The sequence below is a fragment of the Triticum aestivum genome, chromosome 2D (assembly GCF_018294505.1).
Source record: "Triticum aestivum cultivar Chinese Spring chromosome 2D, IWGSC CS RefSeq v2.1, whole genome shotgun sequence".
Taxonomy (NCBI): domain Eukaryota; kingdom Viridiplantae; phylum Streptophyta; class Magnoliopsida; order Poales; family Poaceae; genus Triticum; species Triticum aestivum.
The window spans coordinates 638,529,301-638,551,127 of record NC_057799.1 but is presented as its reverse complement, the minus strand read 5'-3'; the positions used below and the strand labels follow the sequence as shown (position 1 = coordinate 638,551,127).

Here is a 21,827-nt window from a genome sequence, read left to right as displayed (position 1 = left end):
ATGTGCTTACATATATTCCAAATGAGTTCTATTATAATTACAAAATATGATATCTTTTTTAGGAAAAAATGATATATCTGTCATGTTATGTAGAAAAAGGAGATGGAGATGTGTAGAAGCGAGTGTCAATATTTGATTTTACCTGCCACGCTTGCATACGTTTTTAATTGAGTCAAAGCAGTACAATTATAAATTCCGCGGCAAAATGTACTCCGGAGAATGCTTACCTGGATGAATTCTTACTAAGGTTGCCAAGTGGTGGGCCAGTCACTCCAGGAGATACAGGAGCGGGCTCTTGGGTTGGCGTGCTCCTGGCGCGGCGACTATTTATCGCTTTAAGCGATCCAAGTGGGGCAGATTTTGCTGAAGCTTTTTCCCCCTTCACGTCGTATTGGGCGGGCCCATTAATTCGTGCATATCTCTACTCCTAATGTCTCAGTTGGTAGTCCGCGTTCCGGGTTTTATTTTCGTCCCACCTAATATGGTCTTTTTTGGTACTTCTTTGTTACTTGCTCCCACCTCCCGCTCAGCCGCAAAAAACCAATGAAAACCCTGCGATCGAGTCCCGCACACGCCCAACCTTCCGTCGTAATTAACTGAGACAATCGAAAATAAACCATCGAGCACAAACCGGCGAAAATTAACCAGCGAAAAAAAAACGCCCGACTGTGCGTCCTCGAGCGAGGCCTCGTCGCCCCGACACTGCCCTCCTTCGCCCGCCGCCGCCCTTCGGTCCCTCGGCCCGATCTCCGGTCGCCGTCCTCCACCGCGTCGGCGGCCGCCGCGGCGTGGCGCCACCTGCTGCTCCTCCTCACCGCCCAACTACTCGTGCTCGCCCTCCTCGCGTTCGCGCTCCAGTGGCGCGGCGGCGGCGTGGACGACGCCGGCTCCCCTCGCCTGGCCGTGCCGGCCCCGTCGAGGCTGCAGTCCCTCCACTCCTCCGCCGCCTCCTGCGTCGAGGTGCTCGCCGCCCCCGCCTTCCCCTACCTCCGCGGCTGGTCCTTCCACTTCGACGCGCCGGACACCCACCACCCCAAAGTACTACCTTTCCAATCTCACCTCCGCCCTCTTCCTCGCCGGTCGCCGGCCGATGTGTCCGACCTGTGAAGCAGGAAGCTTGTTCGATGAGAGAAATCCCTGCCTCACGATTTGCTTCGTGAAGGCCAGAATTTCGCTCTTTGTTTGTCTACTGAAAAACCTCCATGTGGGGATAGATGTCATCATAGAATGCGTGCAGTAAAATTATTCTGACTGTATTCTGTATCATTATTTTGGTTAGTCTAAAAGAAATAATTTGGTTAGATTTGTCTTGAAGAATAGATTCAACCTATACTTCTAGGTTTTGATACAGAAAATAGAAATTTGTTGCCAAAGCTGTGTATGGAGACTATTTCAGTATCTGGAAGTACACTTGTGACCGGAGGCATGGCCGCTGTTGCTGCCAACATAGTGGCAGTGAGCGCAATCTGGGAGTAACAAGCACACTGTTTAGTAGGTGCGTTGTCCCTAGATTTTTTTATCCATGAGTATACCGTAGTAAATTGCATACCTCACTGGTGTACAGGGATCTAGGATCATGTAATGTAACAAAACAATGGTCCATTATGTTCCACTGGCTCTGATCTCAGTTAAAAGTTACCTGCAATTTTTATCCTTATTTTATTTATTCGTAAGGTATCTGACAAATGTGTTTGTGGCATAGTTCCCAACTAACCGTTGCTGATATTTGTTTTTAGGAGGGGATGGAGAGCTTTACAAATGGGAATGTTAGGTTATTGAAGCATGAACGCAGCATTGTTGCAGAGGATGATCTTGACCGTCGGTGGCAGGAAGCCACTGGAGAGGCTGTTTCCGAGGTCTCCAACCGCTCCTGCACTCACTGTCCATCCAATCGGTTGGTTCTGCATTCATTGGTCTGTATCTTGTTTAACACACAGGTGCAATCAAACCTTGATATGTTATGTGTAAAATCCTATTAAATACATAAATATGATACCATATACAAATTGTTAATACATTCAAAAGTTACTGCACTTATTCTTCTAGCATACAGGCAGTTAATTATATTCTATATTTTTCCTGATTTCCCTGTATACTGTGAGCCTGCAATTGTTTGGTTTCATGGTTTGTGTGTCCATGCTTTTCAACCCACATGCATACAGGCATGTTGATTACTAATTAGTGGTTCCTTCTTACCACAATCATTGTTTTATAATTGATCGTTTGCTCATTCTTGTGAATCTACTTCTGAAGGTGTGCCACATCTGAGGGAGGATGAGACCCCCCCCCCCTCAAGGTGGGAGGCCTGGATGGGCAGCGGTGCCAAACCCTCGAATTGGCCCATGGTTCCGGTTGATGCAAAAGGTTGCTGCAGACCAAGGTCTTGTTCCAGAGTTTGAGGTACGTTGCTTCCTTGATGCCTTTTCTATTTCCGAATCAACTGATTTTAATACTGATTGCTTTTGAAGATTACACTTGAAGCTACTCACCATGGACCACCATGAAGCTACTCACCATGGCCGATGTGTCCGACCTACTGATCTTTTGCTTGCTTGCCAGGTGTGCGTGCAAACGAGCACCTCCGCAAGCCTGGACCAGATCCTGCCATGGCTCTTCTACCATAAGGTCATCGACGTCGCACACTTTTTGCTCTTCGTCGAGGGCAAGGCCGCCAAGCCCAGCGTCGCCGGGGTCCTCGAGTCCATCCCCGTGCGTTCCTCGCTTGAGATTTCCAAGAATCCAGTAGTACCAATTTCACTCTGCTTGTTCTCAATCTCTGACTCTGTTTCTCTTCTTCTTCTTTAGGGGTGTGAAGGTGGTGTACAGGACCAAGGAGCTTGAGGAGCAGCAGGCCAGGTGGTCCGAAACAATCTTCGCTGCCCGCGTGCCTCGTCGGGCTATACACAAATTCGTTTCGATGCCCATTCTGATGATGTATATGTTTCACCTGCAGCCGAATCCGGAACGAAACCTGGCTCGCGGGATTCTTCTACAAGCCTTGCAACCACAAACTGTTTTTGAAGCAAGCACTCAACATGGAGATGGCCATTGTGATGGCCCGGGTATATATGTTTGTTTTCGGCTTATCACCAGCAATTATTAATAGTGTTCGTTTAGTGTATTGTATTTATCATAAACAAAAAGCATTTTTCTTCATGGTAGGAATCTGGCATGGATTGGATAATGCATCTAGACACCGATGAGTTGTTATATCCCGGTAGTATTCCATCAGACGCCTGTTAGCTGACGTCCCCGATGATGTTGACATGGTTATTTTTCCTAACTATGTAAGTATACGGTGGTCCTAATACACCTTCTGGACTTCTTATGCATAGTAATTAACTTGCATGTCTGCACTCTGCAGGAAAGCAGCGTCGAGCATGATGATATAAAAGATCCATTCAGTGAGGTAAACCTTCTCTGTATTTAAGAACGTAATTTCCTCAAGTTCCGTTGGATATAATGTTGGCTGATGTAAACAACTTATGTCTAAATACTCTGATATGAATTTTGTTTGTTCGGTTTACGTCTGAAGTATGATACTGTGGTATGATTTATGTGTGTCTGATATTGTTTACATTTGCTTGAAAACATAGTTTCGAGTTGCCTTGTTATCTGCGTAGCTTGCCATACTTCTGTTTAGTCTATAATCCCAGAAATAAGTTCTTATGCTCTTTTAGTGTAGACTGGGCATGGATCTAGCTAATTTTGCATATTACTCCGAAAGAAAAGAGAAGAGAATGAAAGAATATTAGACCTCTGGTATGTGCAACAAGTCATCGCTGACAACAGATTAAGTAACTTTGATGAATTTTGACATTCAATTCTTTGCTGCTTGTTAAATTAATTAAGAGCGCCGAACCTAGGTGTGTGCAGCCTTGCTTTTATCTCTACTCCTAATGGAGCAGTTGGTAGGATTGCGTCCACGGCACGGTTTTTTTGTCCCACCACTTTCGTCCGGGTTTTTTCCGTCCCACCACCACCACCACCACCTGGATTTTGAGGGCATTGTTAGATGTTTAGTTGAGCTAGCAAGGGGGCGTAGTGGACCTGTCATCATTTTTTTGAAATGGGTAAAAGATGTTCAGCGTTGGCTCTATATTTTCAAGGGCATGTGCTTCTCTGAAGATGCTTCAGCTGCATTTTTGTTTACCCATCATTCGGTGGCAAACCACTGATTCCTCACGGGTTGCAGATGACGAGTACTCACATTTTTGGTCTTACTGATTTTGTCAGACTGATGGGTGCACGGTAATTTTTGGTCTTACTGATTTTGTCTGAGAGATAATCAGATAAAACGACAATTGACTCCCAACTAACCACACCTAGATAATCAGATAACTACATTTTGAAGTTAGTATACATTCATTCTGTTCTTGCAAAATATTTATTTATATAGCTTGTTGTCATCTAATTTAAGGTTCAATTTCCTCACTGTAAATCCTCAAATATGTGGGCAGCATGGACCACCAGATAGGTAAGCAAGAGAAGGACCAGTTCATAATCATCTTATTTGTTCTACTTGGATTGTCGTTGTTACTTGCAGTTGCCTCTGCTACCATGTGGCAACGCAACCATGAAGGGCTTGACGTGTTGGCTGTCAAGAAGCACTAGGTCAACGACAGGCAAGGCATCCAGGAAGCCACAGCACGAGAGAGCGATGACGCTCAAAGGGTGAGGTTGCCAAATGGTGCGGTGACACTAGCTCGCTAGCCAAGCAGACTACATTCTGGACTATTTACACATCATGGACTAAAATTGGACTATTTACACATCATGGACTAAAATTGGACTTCTTTCTGGACTCATCTTTTATATAATATGTACTCAAGTCTGATATGCCTTTTATTTATTCTATAATTAAGTACAATCTTTTAAGTTGCTGCTGAAGGAAGAAGACATGGGGTCAGAAAAATGTTAAGATTGACTTGATGTGTGGTAAGGAACATCCAGTTGAAAAGTTTTTTATGCTTGAACATCCACTACTCAATTATTCTTTAAGGTATGCATAATCTGCCAAGTTATAAGCAGTTCCTTTTATTTGGGCACGCATAATGACCGTTCCGCAGCATCAGGTTCAAAAAAAAGTTCTTCAAGGTTAGTAATTTTCTCCAAAAAAAAGAAGTTCTTCAAGGTTAGTAATTAATACTCCCTTCCCATATGGATATGCATGATGGTTGTTCATTTTTTGGGATAGCTTACCCATCTTATGCCTTGAAAACTGAGCTACCTCCATGATTATGCATCTGGTCTCAGTAAAAAAAAATTCCGCCAAAATACAGTTGTGAAGAGGAGTTCCTGATGATAGCTGAATATACCAGCCTACTTGCCTACAACCAAGGCAGAATTATCAGCGTGTATGCGAAACAGCCCGCTAGCTGGGTGTGTGCCTCCTGTTTGAGCGAGAGGGAGGACCTTTGCTGGGCAGTCAAAGGATGTGCTCGGATATGGTGGTCCAACTCCAAGGTAATGCTAACACATCTTGTTACTCTTTCTTCAATTTCGATAGGTTTACGACAGTTCCATTCAAGTACAAATATGTTTGTGACACTAATGCAAAGTTGTAAAATACATATATTTATAATAGTTTAATTATTCTTGCATGATTTCCACATATATGTGTTGCTTTAGACAAAAAAATGTGCAGTGAACTTGTTACATAGAACACCCTAGGTATCGCCACTGGCATCGACTAGACGACGCCCATCAGTGACACACTCTTCTCTTGGGAGCATTGGCCCAGCTCATTGCCGTCGCATCACTCTCCCACCATTGCTTCTGTCTGGTCTCGATCAGATATTTTGGTTGATATGCAGGGAGGTGAGAGGGCAAGCTAGGGGAATGGAGTTGGGAGAGACGATTGTAGAGCGACATCATTTTTGTTCCTATTTCTTTTCCTTTTCAAGTGGTTACTTTTTCTTCATCAGTTCATCTTTAAACTTTTGGTTGTCTCAGCGTAGCTTGCAGCTCCAGCTTAGATTTGTTAGATTTATGGGTAAGCCAAATTGTTTAAATTTATATTGTCCAATTTATTTATAGGAACCAATCATCCAGATGCCTTTCCTAGACTGATGCAGATGGAGCTTGCAATCAGATCCAAAGACTAATGAAGCTGGGGCTGTCAAACTGACCAAAACAGGTACAGCCACATCTTAGGCTTGAAAATTTGCATATGGACGTGGGAGTCCACTCATATGTATGGCTTTCATGTACACTTTGAATGGTCCAGGAACATTTGTATTTTTCTGTGTGTTGATTTTTTTCCAAGAGTATTTGCTTTGTGTCTGTAGACATTAGGTTAGTTGTCAAGTTGGTAATTAGAGGATTAGATCACTGTATCAATCGACAATCATCTCGGGAAAGTATCATGGTACTTTTGTTAGATAATTGGTACTTCTGTAGTTGCACGTTTTTATACTTATATATTTGTAGCCACTTTTATTGTGTTCTTTGTTCCTTTCTTTTTATCATACATATAACTAAAAGCCAGTTTACAGAAAAACGTCAGTCTCATCCCTGGCCTTCTTCAGTTTAGGAGATTACTCTACTTTTTATCACTCTTGGAGGATTCCTTATTTTGAGAAGTCAGTATCACAGCAATGGGCATGCAGCTTGGCCAACTCATTATTTCTACCGGCACCAATCATTTCTATTGTTTCTAGCCAATGTAGATTGTGGTGATTGTATGAAAGATTTAATACCTTTCTCACGTGCATGCTAGCTAGGAATGTTTGCGGATGGACGTGAAATGAACTGTTAAGTACTCTCGTATTTAGTTCCACCAGGAATTTATTGATATGGTAAGAATTGTTAGATTGGTTTGTGACGAAATGTTGCTTGAAAATAAATTCACGATAGGTTAGAGTGGGGGCAAAAATAGTTACAGTGCTCTTGTAGGACGATGGATTTTCTCCATGTAGTCTTGTAGCCTTCATGGAAGTCAAATTTTGTAGGTTTGTTTGTACATTTTTGCTTTGTTTCGGAAACCAGAGCAGTTCACTTTATCCATGTGTTTTTTCTTGCTTCTCTGCACTGTACCCTTTGGGATGATCAATATGCATTACTCTTTTTCAAAGTTTCTATTTGGAACTATATTTTTTTATTAAACCACTGTCAGAAGGTTTCACAAGAAACCTAAAAACTGTAACAGGTGGTCATTATTATTTTTTGCCATATGTAATGAATGTTTGCCACAAGTTAGGAAACATAACTGGTTTTTAGTCGTTTATCAGTTCGTTTTGCTCATGGGGATATATAATTAGCTTTTACCAGTTTTTTGATTATACAAGTTTTTTTCTTCTTTCTCCACATGTGTGTTTCTGTAATATGTGTACATTCAAGCGCCAGAAGGTTTGTTCTCCCACTGTGTGCCACTAATATTTCATTTTTGTGGGTGAGATTTTTTAACTTCTGGATGCGCGTATGGTTTGGATATGGCGTTGCGCAATGCTACTGTGTTATGCTATGACCACGGACATGCTTATGTGATGTGGTGCATCTGTTTTTATACTTCAACATTGTTGTTCCCGCTTGCGCGGCAGCGGTGACTGTAGATGCTGCTCACGCATCTGTTGTTCCTGCGTGTTCGGGGGCGCGGAGGTGGGCGACCGGGCGCGGGAGGCGGCTCGGCACGGCGAGGCGAGGCCGGACTCGCGAGCACCAGGCAGGCGCAGCTGCCACCTGCGTCGTCCAAGAGCACACGCCCGCGGAGGGATGTTGTGGCCTGGCACTATCCGTCGTGGAGCTCGCGAGGGACTCCTTGTCATGGGCGGGCGCTGCCTGTCACGGCGCTCGCGAGGTCCAGTTTAGGATCCATGGAGTCCAGAGCGCGGCGGCAGAACTGCGCAACGGCCGTCGCGGTGGGCGAGCGCGGCGGCGGCGACTGCAACTGTTGTTGTTGTTCCTGCTTGCGCGGCAGCGGTGACTGCAGATGTTGCTCATGCATCTGTTGTTCCTGCGTGCGCGGGGGAGCGGAGGCGATGGCGTTGCGGCGGCGATGACTGCATTGGGCAAACTTTTTCGTCTGCGCGGACACGAACAGACGAAATGGGTCGGTCTGTTGCAGTTGCTCTAACTCCCTCCATTCCTAAATATAAGCCTTCAGTTTGTGATGTTGAAGATGCTTCGTACTCCTTCTGATCCTAAATATATGCCTTCTTAGAGATTTCAATATAGAGTATGTATGGAGCAAAATGAGTGAATCTACACTCTAAAATTTGTCTATATCCATCCGTATGTAGTCCGTATTGAAATATCTAAAAAGGCTTACTTTTAGAAATGGAGGGAATAACAAACAAAAAAGATCACATAACATAAATTGATTGATCATAAATTATTGTTTTTTCTCCTAGGTGGGATTGGTAGCAAAGCTGTTCTGTTGGACTATGCAGTTCATTGGCCATGGAGTTTTTGAGGCAAAAATCTCTATCAAGCTATTAATGTTAGGTTAAACACTAGCTTTAGTAAATTCCTGCCCAAGGATTATACTTGACACTTACTCTGACGGTAGAACCGGACACGTGCTCCACTTGACAATATCCTGGTTTTCACGTTTGAGCATTGAAAATGAAAAACAAGTGTTTGGGTATGTGGTGGAAATCCCTCTTACGTGATTTCTAAAAAAGGGTTAATCAAAGATTGCATTCATGAATAATAGAACTACCAAAATGTGGACATGCTAATTTCTGCTTGGTATTCCAATGAGCATAGATGAACAATAAATTTATATATTGCATTATCGTAACATTCAAAATAATATTAATTTCGAAAATTGTAGGGATGTGTGTGACTATTTATATTATTTTATGCTTTGGTGGAACGGTGAAGAATTAGGTCATCCACTTTGCTCAATGAGTATTCTCCGTTACACATTTTAAGACCTTCGATGTGAATTCTTCATGCTAATTACATATATTGCTTGTGCAGGTTGGGTATGAGTTGAGGAAGGTTTTTTTAGTTATACTTGTTCAAATTTTATGCGAATGGAGCTAAAGTCAATATTCTTAAGATTGTGCGAGAATTTCTTAAGCTCATCAAATGGATCTTAATTTGTAACTGGTTTTAGTTAGATAATCTCTCTATATGTATAAGTCATCAGATTGCCTTTTTTGTTATCAATTTACGTTCAAGTGAAGTTGACTTTAATTATTAGCCAATTTTGCCTGTGCTGATATATTCAAAAGCCCGTGGCAACGCACGGGCACTCTACTAGTAGTCGTAGAAAGAGACTAGGAAATGCGAGAAGGAGGAGTCGAACCCTGGTCTCCAGTGCGCCAGCAAGATCGCGTGTTGCGCTAACCACCTCGCCCAAGTTCGTTTCGTGGTGAGAATTAGGGGCGCGATGTACTTGAAGCTGCTCAAGTTGTTTTCTTTGGGATTTTTTCCTTTTTTTTATTTTGTTTCTTTCCTTTTTTTTCTTCTCTGTTATTCTTTCATTCCTTTTCTCATTTTGTTTCTCCTTATTTTATTTTATTTTATTTTTTCTTCTCCATTTTTTGTTTGAGTTTCTTTTTTCCTCTCCATTTTTTGTTTTCCTTTTTTTGGTTTTTCTTTCATTGTTGCATTGTTTCTTTTTGTTTTCATTCTACATTCTTATATACATGATCAACATTCTGCAAATACTTGTTCAACACTTTTCAAATACGTGTTCAATTTTCAAACACTTGTTCAAAAAATTTATATACATGATCAACATTTTTTCAAATACTTGTTCAATTTTTTTAAAATACTCGTTGAACATTTTTCGAATGCTTGATTAACATTTTTTAAAATCCTTCTTCAAAAAATATCAAATACTTGTTCGACATTTTTCAAATGCTTGATTAAAAAAATTCAAATACTTGTTCAAAAAAATCAAAATGCTTGATTAAAAAATTTCAAATAGTTGTTCAATATTATTTAAATACTTGTTCAACATTTTTTGAATGCTTGATCAACATTTTTTCAAATAATAGTTTAACATTTCTTCGAATGCTACATTAACATTTTTCAAATACTTGTTCAACATTTTTCCAAATTTTTTACAACTTTTTTTGTAATATATTTATATTTAAAATATTTTAAAGTATAAATAAAGTACAAAAATAAAAAAAATAAAACATAAAAAATAAATAAATACAGAAAAACGGGTCGTGGCCTCGCTCGTGCGTGGGCCGCCCCATATTGCGCGTCCCTTTCAGCGAGTCGGGAGTTACACTCGCTGAAGGCGAGGAATAGGGGTGCCCTGCTCCTAGGGCTAGAAAATGAAGTGAGTGAAGTACAAAATAATTTCAGCCACCTCTTTTCCTTTCCTTACTTTATGTGTTGTTTGTTGTTCGGCGGATATTGATCAGACAGCTTAGAATCAAAGTGGCTGAAACAATTAAAAATTCCATGTACCTGATCCGTAGGAGCTCCCAAACATAACACATCTTTTGTTTCATTCCAAACATAATCACATCTACTGTTTGCTCGACCCCCCCCCCCTCCCCCGCCGCCCCACCCCCCAGCTCGGGCGACGTTTTGTTTCCGGGATTAATTATCCCGAGTGAAGCATCCCAGCGAGAGCTTCTCCATATAAAAAATGGCCCAACTTTAGGTCCACAAAAAAACAAGCCTTAATACTATTTTTTTAGATGTATAAAAGAAATTTTGCCAAATGTCCAGCAAACAAATTTGCATAGCTCTGAAATGTAATTTGCTAATACATATAAATTACAATGTACAAAAGCAAAAGTAATACATTGAAAAGCACATCTACCATCAAACAAAACAAAACAAAACAAAAATTGCTATCATATTTAGAATGAATTTTTCCAATTGTACGTGGAATGACATACCAACAAAAATTAATTGCCATGATAGTAATATAAAAATGCCATCCTAGCTAGAGTAAAACTACACTTGTCAAAATTGAAAAAATGGCATGGTCTAATCATAAAATTGCCAAGGTACCAATGAAATAAAATTGCACAAGGCAAGATCAGGAAAACACTAGTTCTCTAAAAACATTCGAAAATTTTAAATTTTATATTATTTGCAAATTTGAAAACTTTCTTCTTTTTTAGAAGAAAAAAAGGATGGCTGAAATTTAGAGGATATATTTTTTATCTAATGAAATGCAATTTTAAAAACAAAAATAAATCGTTGTCGTCAAGGTATTAAAGTTCACATGACACTTAAAATAAAAATCTGCTGATACAATTTTTTTTATAAATGACATGCTATTTATTTCCTTTGTCGAAAAACAAAAAATCACATGAAAAAAATAATCATGATTCAAGAATTAAAAATGGCATGTCATTAATAAATAAATTTACCATGCAATAGATGAAAAATGCCATGCTCTTAATAATATAAAATGACATGCTCTTAGAAAAATAGCATGCTCATGCTCTTAATAATAATAAATGTCATGCTATTAACAATAAAATTGAAATGCTCTTAACAATAAAAATTTCATTCTCCCAAAAATTAAATGCCATGGCAAAAACATCAAAAAGTTTACCATGGATAGTTTTTTAGCTAAAAAAGCAAAAGGTGAATAACATAGAAAAAACTTGTATGAGAATTGAGTGGTACACTGTTGGAAATATGCCCTAGAGGCAATAATATTTGTATTATTATATTTTTATATTCATAATTAAAGAGTTTATATTCTATGCTATAACTGCTATGATCCTGGAATATGTGATTCAGTGGAAAACTCATGCACATGTGGAGTGCTAAACCATAAAATAAAATGTTCCTAGTCTCGCCCCGAAGACTAGCTCAAGTGTTGTTGGTGATCATGTTTTCCGGATAAACAACATTGAGGTTATGACAATGGAAGAACGATCATATTAAACCGATCCAATCTTGTTTGTTATGAATTGAGTTAATATCGTCTGCATTCAATTGTAGTAACACGGAGTGTTAACTTGCGAAATTGCTCCTTAGACCATGAGAGTATCGTGGTCACTTCTTACCATATAATGGGCTTTGGGGTTGCTCAAACATCACATGTAACATGGTGATCATAACGACAACTTACAGATTCATCGGAAAGTTTGACAAGTGACCGGATATCTCAAGAGTGGGATTTGCTCCTCCGACGATGGAAAGATATTCTTAGGGTCCTCTCGGTGTGACAATATCAATCATCGTCTGCCTACACACACGTGGCTTCGTCACGGGGATGCCGGAACACAATAACGAGAAAGAAGAACAAAAACCGATAACGAGGATTTCGGTATAACGAGCATAGTGATGACTCAAGATGATACCGATGCATATTGAAATTCTCCATGTGACGTTTATTTAAATTTTTCAAAAAGATCATGGCAAGCATACAATTTTTTTACCATGGTATACTCAATGAATTTGATGTGAAATGTACAAATAAATGCAATGGTATGGACAAAGAAACTTCCATTATATAAAATTTACATTGTTTATGAAATTGCCATGTTATACATAATGAATTTTCCATCGAATGTACAAATAAAATTGTCATGGTATGGACAATGGAATTCCCATGATATAAAATTGCCATTGTTTGGAAAATTGCCATGATTCAATCTTTTTTGCTATTGTTAACAAAATTAAATTTGACATGGTCCTTCAGATAAACTTCCCATGCTCAACATTTTTGTTGCAATGGTCTAAAAAAGTTCATGCCAAATTACAAAAAAAATGGCATGTCAAAAAAGAAAACAAAATACAAGATCATGAAAAAAAAATGCCATCATGTTGTATGACGGTGTAGTACACTGGGGGTGGCCTCTCGGTGAGGAGCCCGGCAGCTGGCCAGCCTTGGCGCCCAAGAAGCTTGACGGAGGACCGACTACAGGAAGGATCCCTAGAGCCCGGATAAGCGTAAAGAGATCACCTTGGCATACAAACCAAGATGGTGACGGCCAGATCGGATCTATCTTGTGTAAAACCCTAACCAGCATCACGTATATAAGGTGCGGTTAGGGGCAACCATTCCCATCTACTCCTGTAGAAACATACTCTCGGTAGTCATACCTCATCCCCTATTTTAACCCTATACGAGATATGACACCATGAATACAAAAAGCAGGACATAGGGTGTTACCCCTCCAAGTGGGCCTGAACCTAGGTAACTTCCTCGTGTGAACTCTGCTCTGACACTTCCGACCATGTTCGCCCCTACCAAGGGTACTGACGATTCTTAGTAATGTTATTGTACGTAAAAACACATGCAGGGTACCACTTGCCATGGTACATGGTAAATAAAATCAAAAAAATTGTGATCCATACGGCAAGGCAAGCATAGAAAAACACGAAATTTGTACCTGCAATTTTAATGTTTGGTGATTAAAACAAAAATGTCTAAATATTGACGTGTCATTTGTCTAAACAATTGCCATGTGACTGTGCATTTTTTTTGCCATGTGGCCCAAATATATTTTTCTCTAAAAATGCCATGATTGAGTAACACGAAAAAAAAATCTGAATTTCACCATACGATTCTTCAGAAATTTGCCGTGTTATTTTATAAAAAATGCCATGTTTTTTTATACCAATTAATCTTACGTATGTCGTCGGACAGTGCTAACAAATTTAGAAGAATGACATGTTTTTGGTCAATTTGGTTGCTGTTGAAATAACAACTTGGTTTGATTGCCGATTAATAAGCTTACCCGACTAATTTTAGGGGGAAAATAGCATCTCAAAGACAATTAGGGGTTGCTGCATTACAAAAGTTTGCAACACAACAGAGAAAAACAGCGGGAGCCAAAGCTCTAGAAGCAAGAAAACCTCCATGGCTCGTGCATCTCCTTTGCTGCAGCTGCTCGGGAGACGTCGACCATGACAGGAGGAACTCACCAAAATACGACGCGAGATGGGGCGCACATGCCCCTATGCATCAGGAAGAGAGCACGTCCCTGCGGACGCACTAGGAGTAGATGTACCTGGCAAACAGGAGCAGCAACACGTCCACCATGATGTCCCGTTGAGCTTTGCCTCAATCGCAATGCTCCTCCCCGGTCCAAGCTCCAACTCCACCTACGTCAAACTCCTCCACCTCCACCACTTGCCCCCGCCATCCGCCTCTACAGCACTTGCCATTAGGTGCCACATACTGAGGTGGACAACGAGATCGGCCTCACGCTACAGACGACCAAGGCGCTGTGCGAGCTCCACCACCACCACAACCGCGTAGTCCCGACCACTACCATGGACGGAAATGAACTTTGTCTCTTGCAGAGAATTATGAAGAGTGCATAGAAGTTAGTTAAGGCCTAAAGAAGAGCGGTTGCGGAAGGTTATAATAATAATTTGAGCGAAAGGCAACTGGAAACAAATGTGCGCAAGAAAGGTAAATGAGTAGCAGCGAGTAAAGTAAGGATGAAATCAACAGTTGGCCTAACGTAACATATGTTATTGCATAATTATATGTTCGGATAATCAAGCCTTCCATTGATGTTTATAGTAGGCAGAGCCTGGTACAACATATGAGCTACATGTGTAGTCTCTGTATCATAGATGTCACTGTCGTTCATCCTCACATTCAGCTTATGGCAATGATAATTAAGGGCCACCCCGTGGACACAACCAATAGTTGGTTCTTCCTTACTCCCCCCATCAATTGCAAAAGGGAAAGATGAGAGGATATTATTGTCGCCTCTTCGCCTCCGCATCCTTACCTTTACAATGGCAGTAATAAACTCCATGGCCATACGGCAAAAATGCTGAGTGGGACCCCTTACACAACATTCATGAAGTTTATTAACTCAAACATGAAAATGGGGATTTCATTTCATATCGGTTTTCAGAACCTAAACATGCTATAATGTTCCTCCATAGCCGAGAAATAGGAAATTACTCATACATGGAAAGAAACAACATAATATGATTATTGGTAGTAACCATGGACGATAGATCAAAGTAATTCACATGAGGATCCACTAGGGTTCGGTATTACAAAGAGATGGACATGGGGATGATGATGACGATGGTTGATGTCGAAGTGTCCTTGAGCAAGGTGATGGCGTGGCGGAGCCCTTCTTGTCGATTCCCCCTCCAAACATATTTCGGAGGCTAGGGTTCTTGGTTTTGGATGGCTCCTCTGTAACTCGTATCTCTGATCCAAAGACAAGGGGATGATACAGTTGATCAGATGGGAGCGGTTGCTAGTACGAGCACTCGCGTTCGTGCCAGACGTCGCCTTCTCCACGGGATCCTCCTGCGCAACTGGCTCTCCTCCGTCTTGTTCATGGCTTTATCTGGAAGGTTCCTATCACGCAACTGACATGATTTTTACCTAATTTTTTTTGTACTTTTGTCCTAGTACCTTAAAACGCCTCACGAATGGGATCCTGGTGAAAACAGGCAAAAGATGCGTGCGGACGCGATAAAATTCCGACAAAACCTTTATCTACGATACAAAACTCAAGATAAAAAGTAGTTGGAAATTGGACTCATCTATAAGCAGCAAAATTACAAGACCTTTTTCATCCTGTAGGATTAGCTTCAAGTGATCAAGGAGGAGTCTTTGGATTAGCACACCTTTTCTATTCAACTATTCAAACATGGAGTTTTTTCTTGATGCATTTTCTATTCTCCAAGCTGCAACAATTTTATTTTGGTTCAGTCGATGTCGTGGTAATGGCGATCGGTCGAGCCGAAAACAAGAATCGCATGACTGGCTACATTATTCCTAGCAAGGGGCGAGCCTAGGGTGACCTGCAGATAGGGCCGACAGAGGTGAAGCAAGTCTGGGTGGGGAAGGGGTGGCCAACACCGGAAGAAGGGGGTGTTAAGGGATGGCCAGGAAGGTACAGTGCGGCATTGGCGATGATCACTGCTGACGGGGATGATGGTTAGGCCGTTGGTGGCAGACAGATCAACAACGTGGTGCACTTTTCTACAACGGTGGCGCGGGAGAAAAATTTACCGGTAAAATTTTTCTTCCGTCGATGGAAAGATATGCACTCCCTTTTGTTTATTTATTTCATAACATTATAGAATAATAATATTTTTATTATTATAAAAAGTATTTTTTTCTGTTTGTTTTAGGCCTATAAGTTTCTTTTATCAGCTGCGAATAGTGTTCCAATTTTTATCAAGTTTTTTTTTGAGGTTTGGATTTTTATCAAGTAGCAATACTCCATTTTCTGCTAGTAACTGGGCTGGAAGCAGGCCGCTGTTAAGGCCTATCACGACGACCACTGTTTTGTCACGCGGTTCTGCCATTTGTATTGGCCCACGCCCGACGCGTGCGCGGCGCGTGAGCATCCCCCAACTCCTTCCCCCAAATCCGCCCCCACCGCCGGCAAACCACCATCTCCTCTCCGCAGCCGCCGGCCGCCCTCCGACGCCCCTCCTCCGCCGCCCGCTGGTAAGCCTCTTCTGCCCGAGCCCCTCGCCTCGATCTCGGGTGGTGCTGATGAGTTGATCCGTGTCGATCCGCAGGCGTCGCCGCCTGAGATGAGCGGCAGCGCGGCGAAGCGCGTCGGGACGCCGCTGGCCGACGCGGAGGGCAGCCCCAAGCGCCCGCGGAGCAGCCGCCACCCCTCGCTCTCCCCCTCGCCGTCGCAGGCGCGCTCGCAGGCGCCCTCGCCCTCGCAGTCGCGGTCGCGGTCGCGGTCGAGGTCGCGGCTTCCGCTGGCGCGGTCGTCGCCGCCGCCGTACATAGGGTCGCCCTCCTACGCCCCATACGACGACCGGAGTCCCAGCCGCAGCCACAGCCGCAGCTACAGCCACAGTCGTAGCCGCAGCCGCGTGTCAGAGGAGACGGACGGGAACGGGCGGCCGGTCTGGAGGCCGCACTCGTACAGGGAGCACAGCGGCGAGCATGGGGACGGCGAGTACAGCGTCCGCATCGGCGACTACGACCGCCTCTTCATCTGCCGGAGCTGCCACCGCATGCTCTCCTCGCCGGTCTACGAGGTGATACCCATTTCCATTTCCAACCTACAGCACGTTTCGTCATCTGTTGATCAGCTCGCCGTGTCTCTGACAACTCGTCGTGATGGCATCCGTGCAGTGTCCGGACGGGCATGTCACCTGCTCGAGGTGCCGCGACAACATCGGGGACAACCGCTGCAACTACTGCGCGGCCAATGGCTGCGTGCGCAGCCGCGCCGTCGAGGAGTTCCTCGGCCGCATCAGCTTCTCCTGCCGCAACCAGCAGTACGGCTGCGAGGTGTTCCTGCTGCACCATGAGATGCGCGTGCACGAGCGCACCTGCCACTATGACCCCTGCTTCTGCCCGGTCCATCGCTGCGGCTTCGCTGGCCCAGCCTACGACCTGGAGTCCCACCTCGCCACCATCCACCGCTGGGAGGTGATCAACTTCCGCTACGGCGAGAGCTTCCAGGCCCCTGCCTTTGACTCTGCCATCTTCCGCTGTGAGGACTACGGCGAGCTCTTCCACATCAGCAGCTCCCGCGAGGGCTTGGGCACCGCGCTCTCCATGATCTGCATCCGCCCTGACAACGCCTTCGAGGAGGAGTTCACCTACGAGCTGAAGATGCCGGCGGGTGGACGGCACCACAGGCTGCAGATTCAGTCGACCGTGTGGAACACTTCGCTGCGGTACGGGATCGGTGAGGGGAGCGACGTCTTCCTGCTGGTCCCTGACAAGCTGCCCGGCGTCGAGAATGGCTGTGCCGTGGAGGTGTGCATCCGCAAGGTGGTGGCTGGTAACTAGCACAAGCTGTGTGCTGATCTGGACCGTCATTGTCGTTGTGGTTGCAGCATTACCTGTCTGGTTCTAGGATAGGATTAATGTCTGCCTGCTAGAGTTCTGTTCATAGCCGAGTAAACTTGAGCGGCATCCGTGTTGGTGAATTCGTTAGTCGTCGATGGATCTTCTGGTAAGTGAGATGGAAGCATAGGCACCCCTTGCAGTCGCTGATGCAGGAAACTGTCTGGATATTGTCTTTTCTGAGGAGGGTGAATTGGGATTTGCTGAATTTGCTGTTAAGCTTTTGTTTTGGTGCATTTCTGGATGTGGCGTTCTTGATGTCGAAATGCGTGAACGCTTTGGGTGGTTTGCCTCTAGATGTTTATTATAGATGTTGCTGTCTACCGGTCGCGAGTTCATTAGTTTATTCTTCTACTAGTAGTTTTCAGATGGTGCCTGCTAGAGTTTATTCTTCAAGTAGCTGCTGAATGCCGGGGTAAACTGAATGTCATATTTGCTGACTGCTCTGTATTCCGTGGGTTTTCCAATGACATTTGTGTCGTCATCGGACCGTTATGGACTGTCATTGTTGTTTACTTGTTCTGGTTGCAGCATTACCTATCTGGTTCTAGGATTAATATCTGCCTGAATGCTAGAGTTTCAGGCTTTCAGTTCATAGCCGAGTAAACTTGAACGCCATGCGTATTGGTGACCTCGTTAGTCTTTGGTAGATCTTCATTTTCTGGTAAGTGAGTTGGAAGCATAGGCACCCCGTGCATCGCAGATGCAAGGAACTGTGTGGATATTGTCTTTTTTGAGGAGGGTAAATTGGGATATGCTGATTTTTTTTAAATTTTTTTGCGGGGTGGGATATGCTGAATTTGCTGGTAAGCTTTTCTTTTGGTACTTATCTGGATGTGACGAGATTGATGTCGAAATGCGGGAACGCGGTTTCTTTCGGTGGATTGCCTAAATGTTTATCATAGATGTTGCTGTCTACCGTTTGCAAGTTCAGAGTTTATTCCGTCAGTAATTTTCCCTTGGTGTCTGCTAGTAGCTGACGAATGCTGAGGTAAACTGAATACCATATCTGGTAACTGCTATATGGTAATTCATGGATTTTCCGATGACGGATTTGCACTGTCATCGTCGTTTTGATGGCTTTGTTTCCATCTGAAGAGGTTCTAGGATTACCATCTGGAAGGTTGTCTGTTAGAGCATCTCGAGCCGAGCCCCCAACAGGCACCCCCAGGCGCCTTTTTACGCGTCAGCGCCGACAAAAAACCCCACTTGCGCCCCCAAGACGCCGAAATCCGCCGGCTCGGCCCGTTTTTGGGCCCGGCGATCGCAGGCCGAACCCGGTGCACTGAAGGGCGCTCGGGGGCTCCGGCGCAAGGGAAAAACACGCCTGGCCCACACTGTCAGGCGAAAAGTCAAGCAAATCGTCCAGATTTGCCTCCCATCCCCGCGCGCTCGGCCGCCACCCTGCCGATCCTGGTGCCGCCCATCGCCCACCACCGCTAGATAGGCCATTCCCACTGGAAAAGAGAGGAGGTTTTGCTGCAGCAGCCTCCCCACCACCGTCCGGGCGATTTTCGCGGCGTCCGGCCGCGCAGGGCGGTGTACCGGCGGGTGTGCGCCCACCACGCCCGCCAGGTGTTCGGCGATTTGTCTGCTCGGCGATGGACTCGGACGATGAGGAGGCGCTCGCTGCTCTGCTGCATAACCTCCAGACAGGCCCACTAGGTGTAAGAAGATCGCGTTTGGTACCATACTAGAGGGCCACACACGGACCTTAAAGCAGCGCATGGCCCGACTCGCTAGGAACGCTTGAATCAGCTGTTTCCAGCGAGCCAGGCGCATGATGAGTCGGGCGCAAAAAGGTGAATGGCGTGCACGATGTTGTAGGGTGGACCGGGCGTGGAGATGGCGCGAGGCCGAAATGTGCCGGCGCAGGATGGCACGAAATCTAGCCTCATCCCCCATTAATCGCTTACCTCTTGCTCTAAGACTAGCCCCTCCCCAATTCTTGGCACTGGCGGCTGCGACGACTCAGATCTACGAAAGCGACGGCAGTAGCATCACTCACCGGCAGCAGAAACTACTTCTCCCCTTCTTCTTAGCCTCCATCTCGTCCTACAAGTGAAAATTATAGTTAGGTTTGTTCTTGCATGTTGCATTCTACATAACTGGATCCTATAATAAGGTCATGATGAGTTGGTGCCAGAGGAGGAAGATGTGACGACAGATGATGATGAATGATGGCTCTGGTCATGATGTGGAGGCACGTGACAATGAAGTTTGAAAGAGCAACATGTTGGAATGGGCTAAGGCAATATGAACAAACAGAGGAACCACAAGGATCTGAAAAACTAGAACAACAGGAGGAGGGGAACAGGTAGCAGCAGAGGATGACCCCCCCTATTTCGGCATCGATGAACTTTCCCCTATTGAGTCGCATGATTGTTAATTTGTAGTGCTATTTGTTAGTCGCTAAATGAAGTGTTGTTTCATTGCAAGACTGTTAATTCGTACTGCATATGTATCGTGAAACATATTAGCTTAGCCCGTCCCAAGTCGGCCACATATGTAAATGGCCAAAAAAATTATGCGAGTAATCAGACGCATCCTCAGTTCAGTTCATGGCCGTAATAAAAGTGTGTGGATAATGTGTTCCGTTTCCAAATGGGCGTACTGTCGAACGATTCAGTTCCCGAGGAGAAACCAGCTGTAAAAAGACAAGGAAGGGAAACTGTAAACCCCACGGGTCCGTTCCCCACGGCCACGGGACACAACGGACAACTGTCGGCAGTGGCACTGCATTTAAGGCCACCTCCACCACTCCACTCCCCACTCTCCCCCACTCTTTCATCTCATCCAGGGAGAAAAGATCCAGCCACAGCAACTGTTCCGCTCTCCGAGATCTCAGCTCCCCCATCCCCATCCCCCTCCGGCAATGCCTCCATGGGCGGCCACCCCCGTGCTGCCCCTCCTCCTGCTGCTGCTCCTCGTGCAGGGGAGAGGAGGCCACGGCGCCATCACCATGGCCACCCTGGACATGGACATGGACATGGGGGTGGAGGCAGCGCAGATGGGCTCGGGCGCGGCGGCGCACGGGCGGCTGCTGTGGGCGACCGGCGGCGGGCGGAGGTACATCAGCTACGACGCGCTGCGGGGGGACGCCGTGCCCTGCTCCCGGCCCGGCGTGCCCTACTACAACTGCCGCGTCAGCACCACCGCCAACCCCTACTCCCGCGGCTGCGAGTCCATCACCCGCTGCCGCGACGACGACCCTTCCTAGTAGGTAACTGCAGTAATTGATTCTCAAAGCTGCTGGATCCAGAAGGCGGCCGCTGCTCATTTTGTGTGTGTTTTGCTTGGTGGGTCGGGTTCAGTAGGTGGAGTATTTTGCTGGATCATATATCAATCAATAATATAAGGAATGTGTCCGTGTGTGTACTACCTAGTACTGTATGTAACTAAGATCCGATTCCAACTCCCAGGATATTATTACACGGAGGAACCTGGATTATATGGAGTGTTATATTATAGTTTATAGAAACTTCCCTGGTAACATTTGGTGGTCAAATTTACAGGATCTTCAGACAGGCTTATATGGGCTGTGATCCTCCTACTCTTTCTCTTTTCCTGTATGTTTTTTGCTGGGTAGTACGTGAACTCAGTAACGATTGATGGATGGATATTGTATCCCACGCTACGAGTAGGAGGCACTGCTGAACTTTGCAGTTTTCCAGTTCGTTGCTGAATTATGGATGAATGCCCAGATAAACTAATTTTGTGTTGGTGACTGACGGGCCCTTGGTAAATTTCGGCGATGATCGATGACATCGTCGTCGCTCCAATCGCGCAATGAGCTGGTTTGATGCTACTGCTACCCTCAGCTGGGTTCTAGGATCAACATCTGCCGGTTGTGTCTGATAGAGACTCTGCTGCTGGATTTCATCAGTTGTTGGCAGCCGATGGAATTTTTTCTTTTGACACTGCCGATGGAGGTTGATTGCAGTGCACACTCGTGTCTGATCCTTTTGCCCCATAGTACCGAAATTCTGGACATTCATAACTGCTAGGGGACTGGTAGCTAGCTACATTTCACACGTGACTGCTTTATCCTTTGGCCCGGAGTACTGAAACGCAAGAAGGATGAACGAAATAACTGTATTACTCATGGCGCCGCGCCGCAACCAGCCGG

General features: G+C 44.6%; 2 protein-coding genes and 1 long non-coding RNA gene across 13 annotated transcripts; all 3 read left to right on the top strand.

Annotated features, from left to right (window-relative positions):
• The first annotated feature begins 638 nt into the window (after positions 1-638).
• Positions 639-9,095, top strand: LOC123055229 (uncharacterized). 11 transcript variants are annotated; one of them, XR_006426558.1, is made up of 11 exons: positions 639-1,495; positions 1,737-1,894; positions 2,254-2,400; positions 2,560-2,709; positions 2,806-2,856; positions 2,954-3,062; positions 3,163-3,287; positions 3,365-3,409; positions 4,547-5,466; positions 6,040-6,139; positions 8,926-9,095. It is a non-coding gene; the product is annotated as an uncharacterized lncRNA (long non-coding RNA). The 11 variants fall into 11 exon arrangements; XR_006426559.1 differs by lacking the exon at positions 8,926-9,095 and adding an exon at positions 7,542-8,877; XR_006426554.1 differs by lacking the exon at positions 8,926-9,095 and adding an exon at positions 6,531-7,526.
• A 7,095-nt stretch (positions 9,096-16,190) lies between these two features.
• LOC123055227 (putative E3 ubiquitin-protein ligase SINA-like 9) lies at positions 16,191-18,626 on the top strand. Its single transcript, XM_044479215.1, has 3 exons — positions 16,191-16,327; positions 16,402-16,878; positions 16,976-18,626. The coding sequence occupies exons 2-3, from the start codon at positions 16,417-16,419 to the stop codon at positions 17,639-17,641; spliced, it is 1,128 nt and encodes a 375-aa protein (XP_044335150.1). The 5' UTR covers positions 16,191-16,327; positions 16,402-16,416; the 3' UTR covers positions 17,642-18,626.
• A 1,835-nt stretch (positions 18,627-20,461) lies between these two features.
• Positions 20,462-21,191, top strand: LOC123050660 (protein RALF-like 1). The gene has a single exon (XM_044473420.1). It carries the CDS (start codon positions 20,574-20,576, stop codon positions 20,916-20,918), a length of 345 nt encoding a protein of 114 aa, XP_044329355.1. The 5' UTR covers positions 20,462-20,573; the 3' UTR covers positions 20,919-21,191.
• Positions 21,192-21,827: the final 636 nt, after the last annotated feature.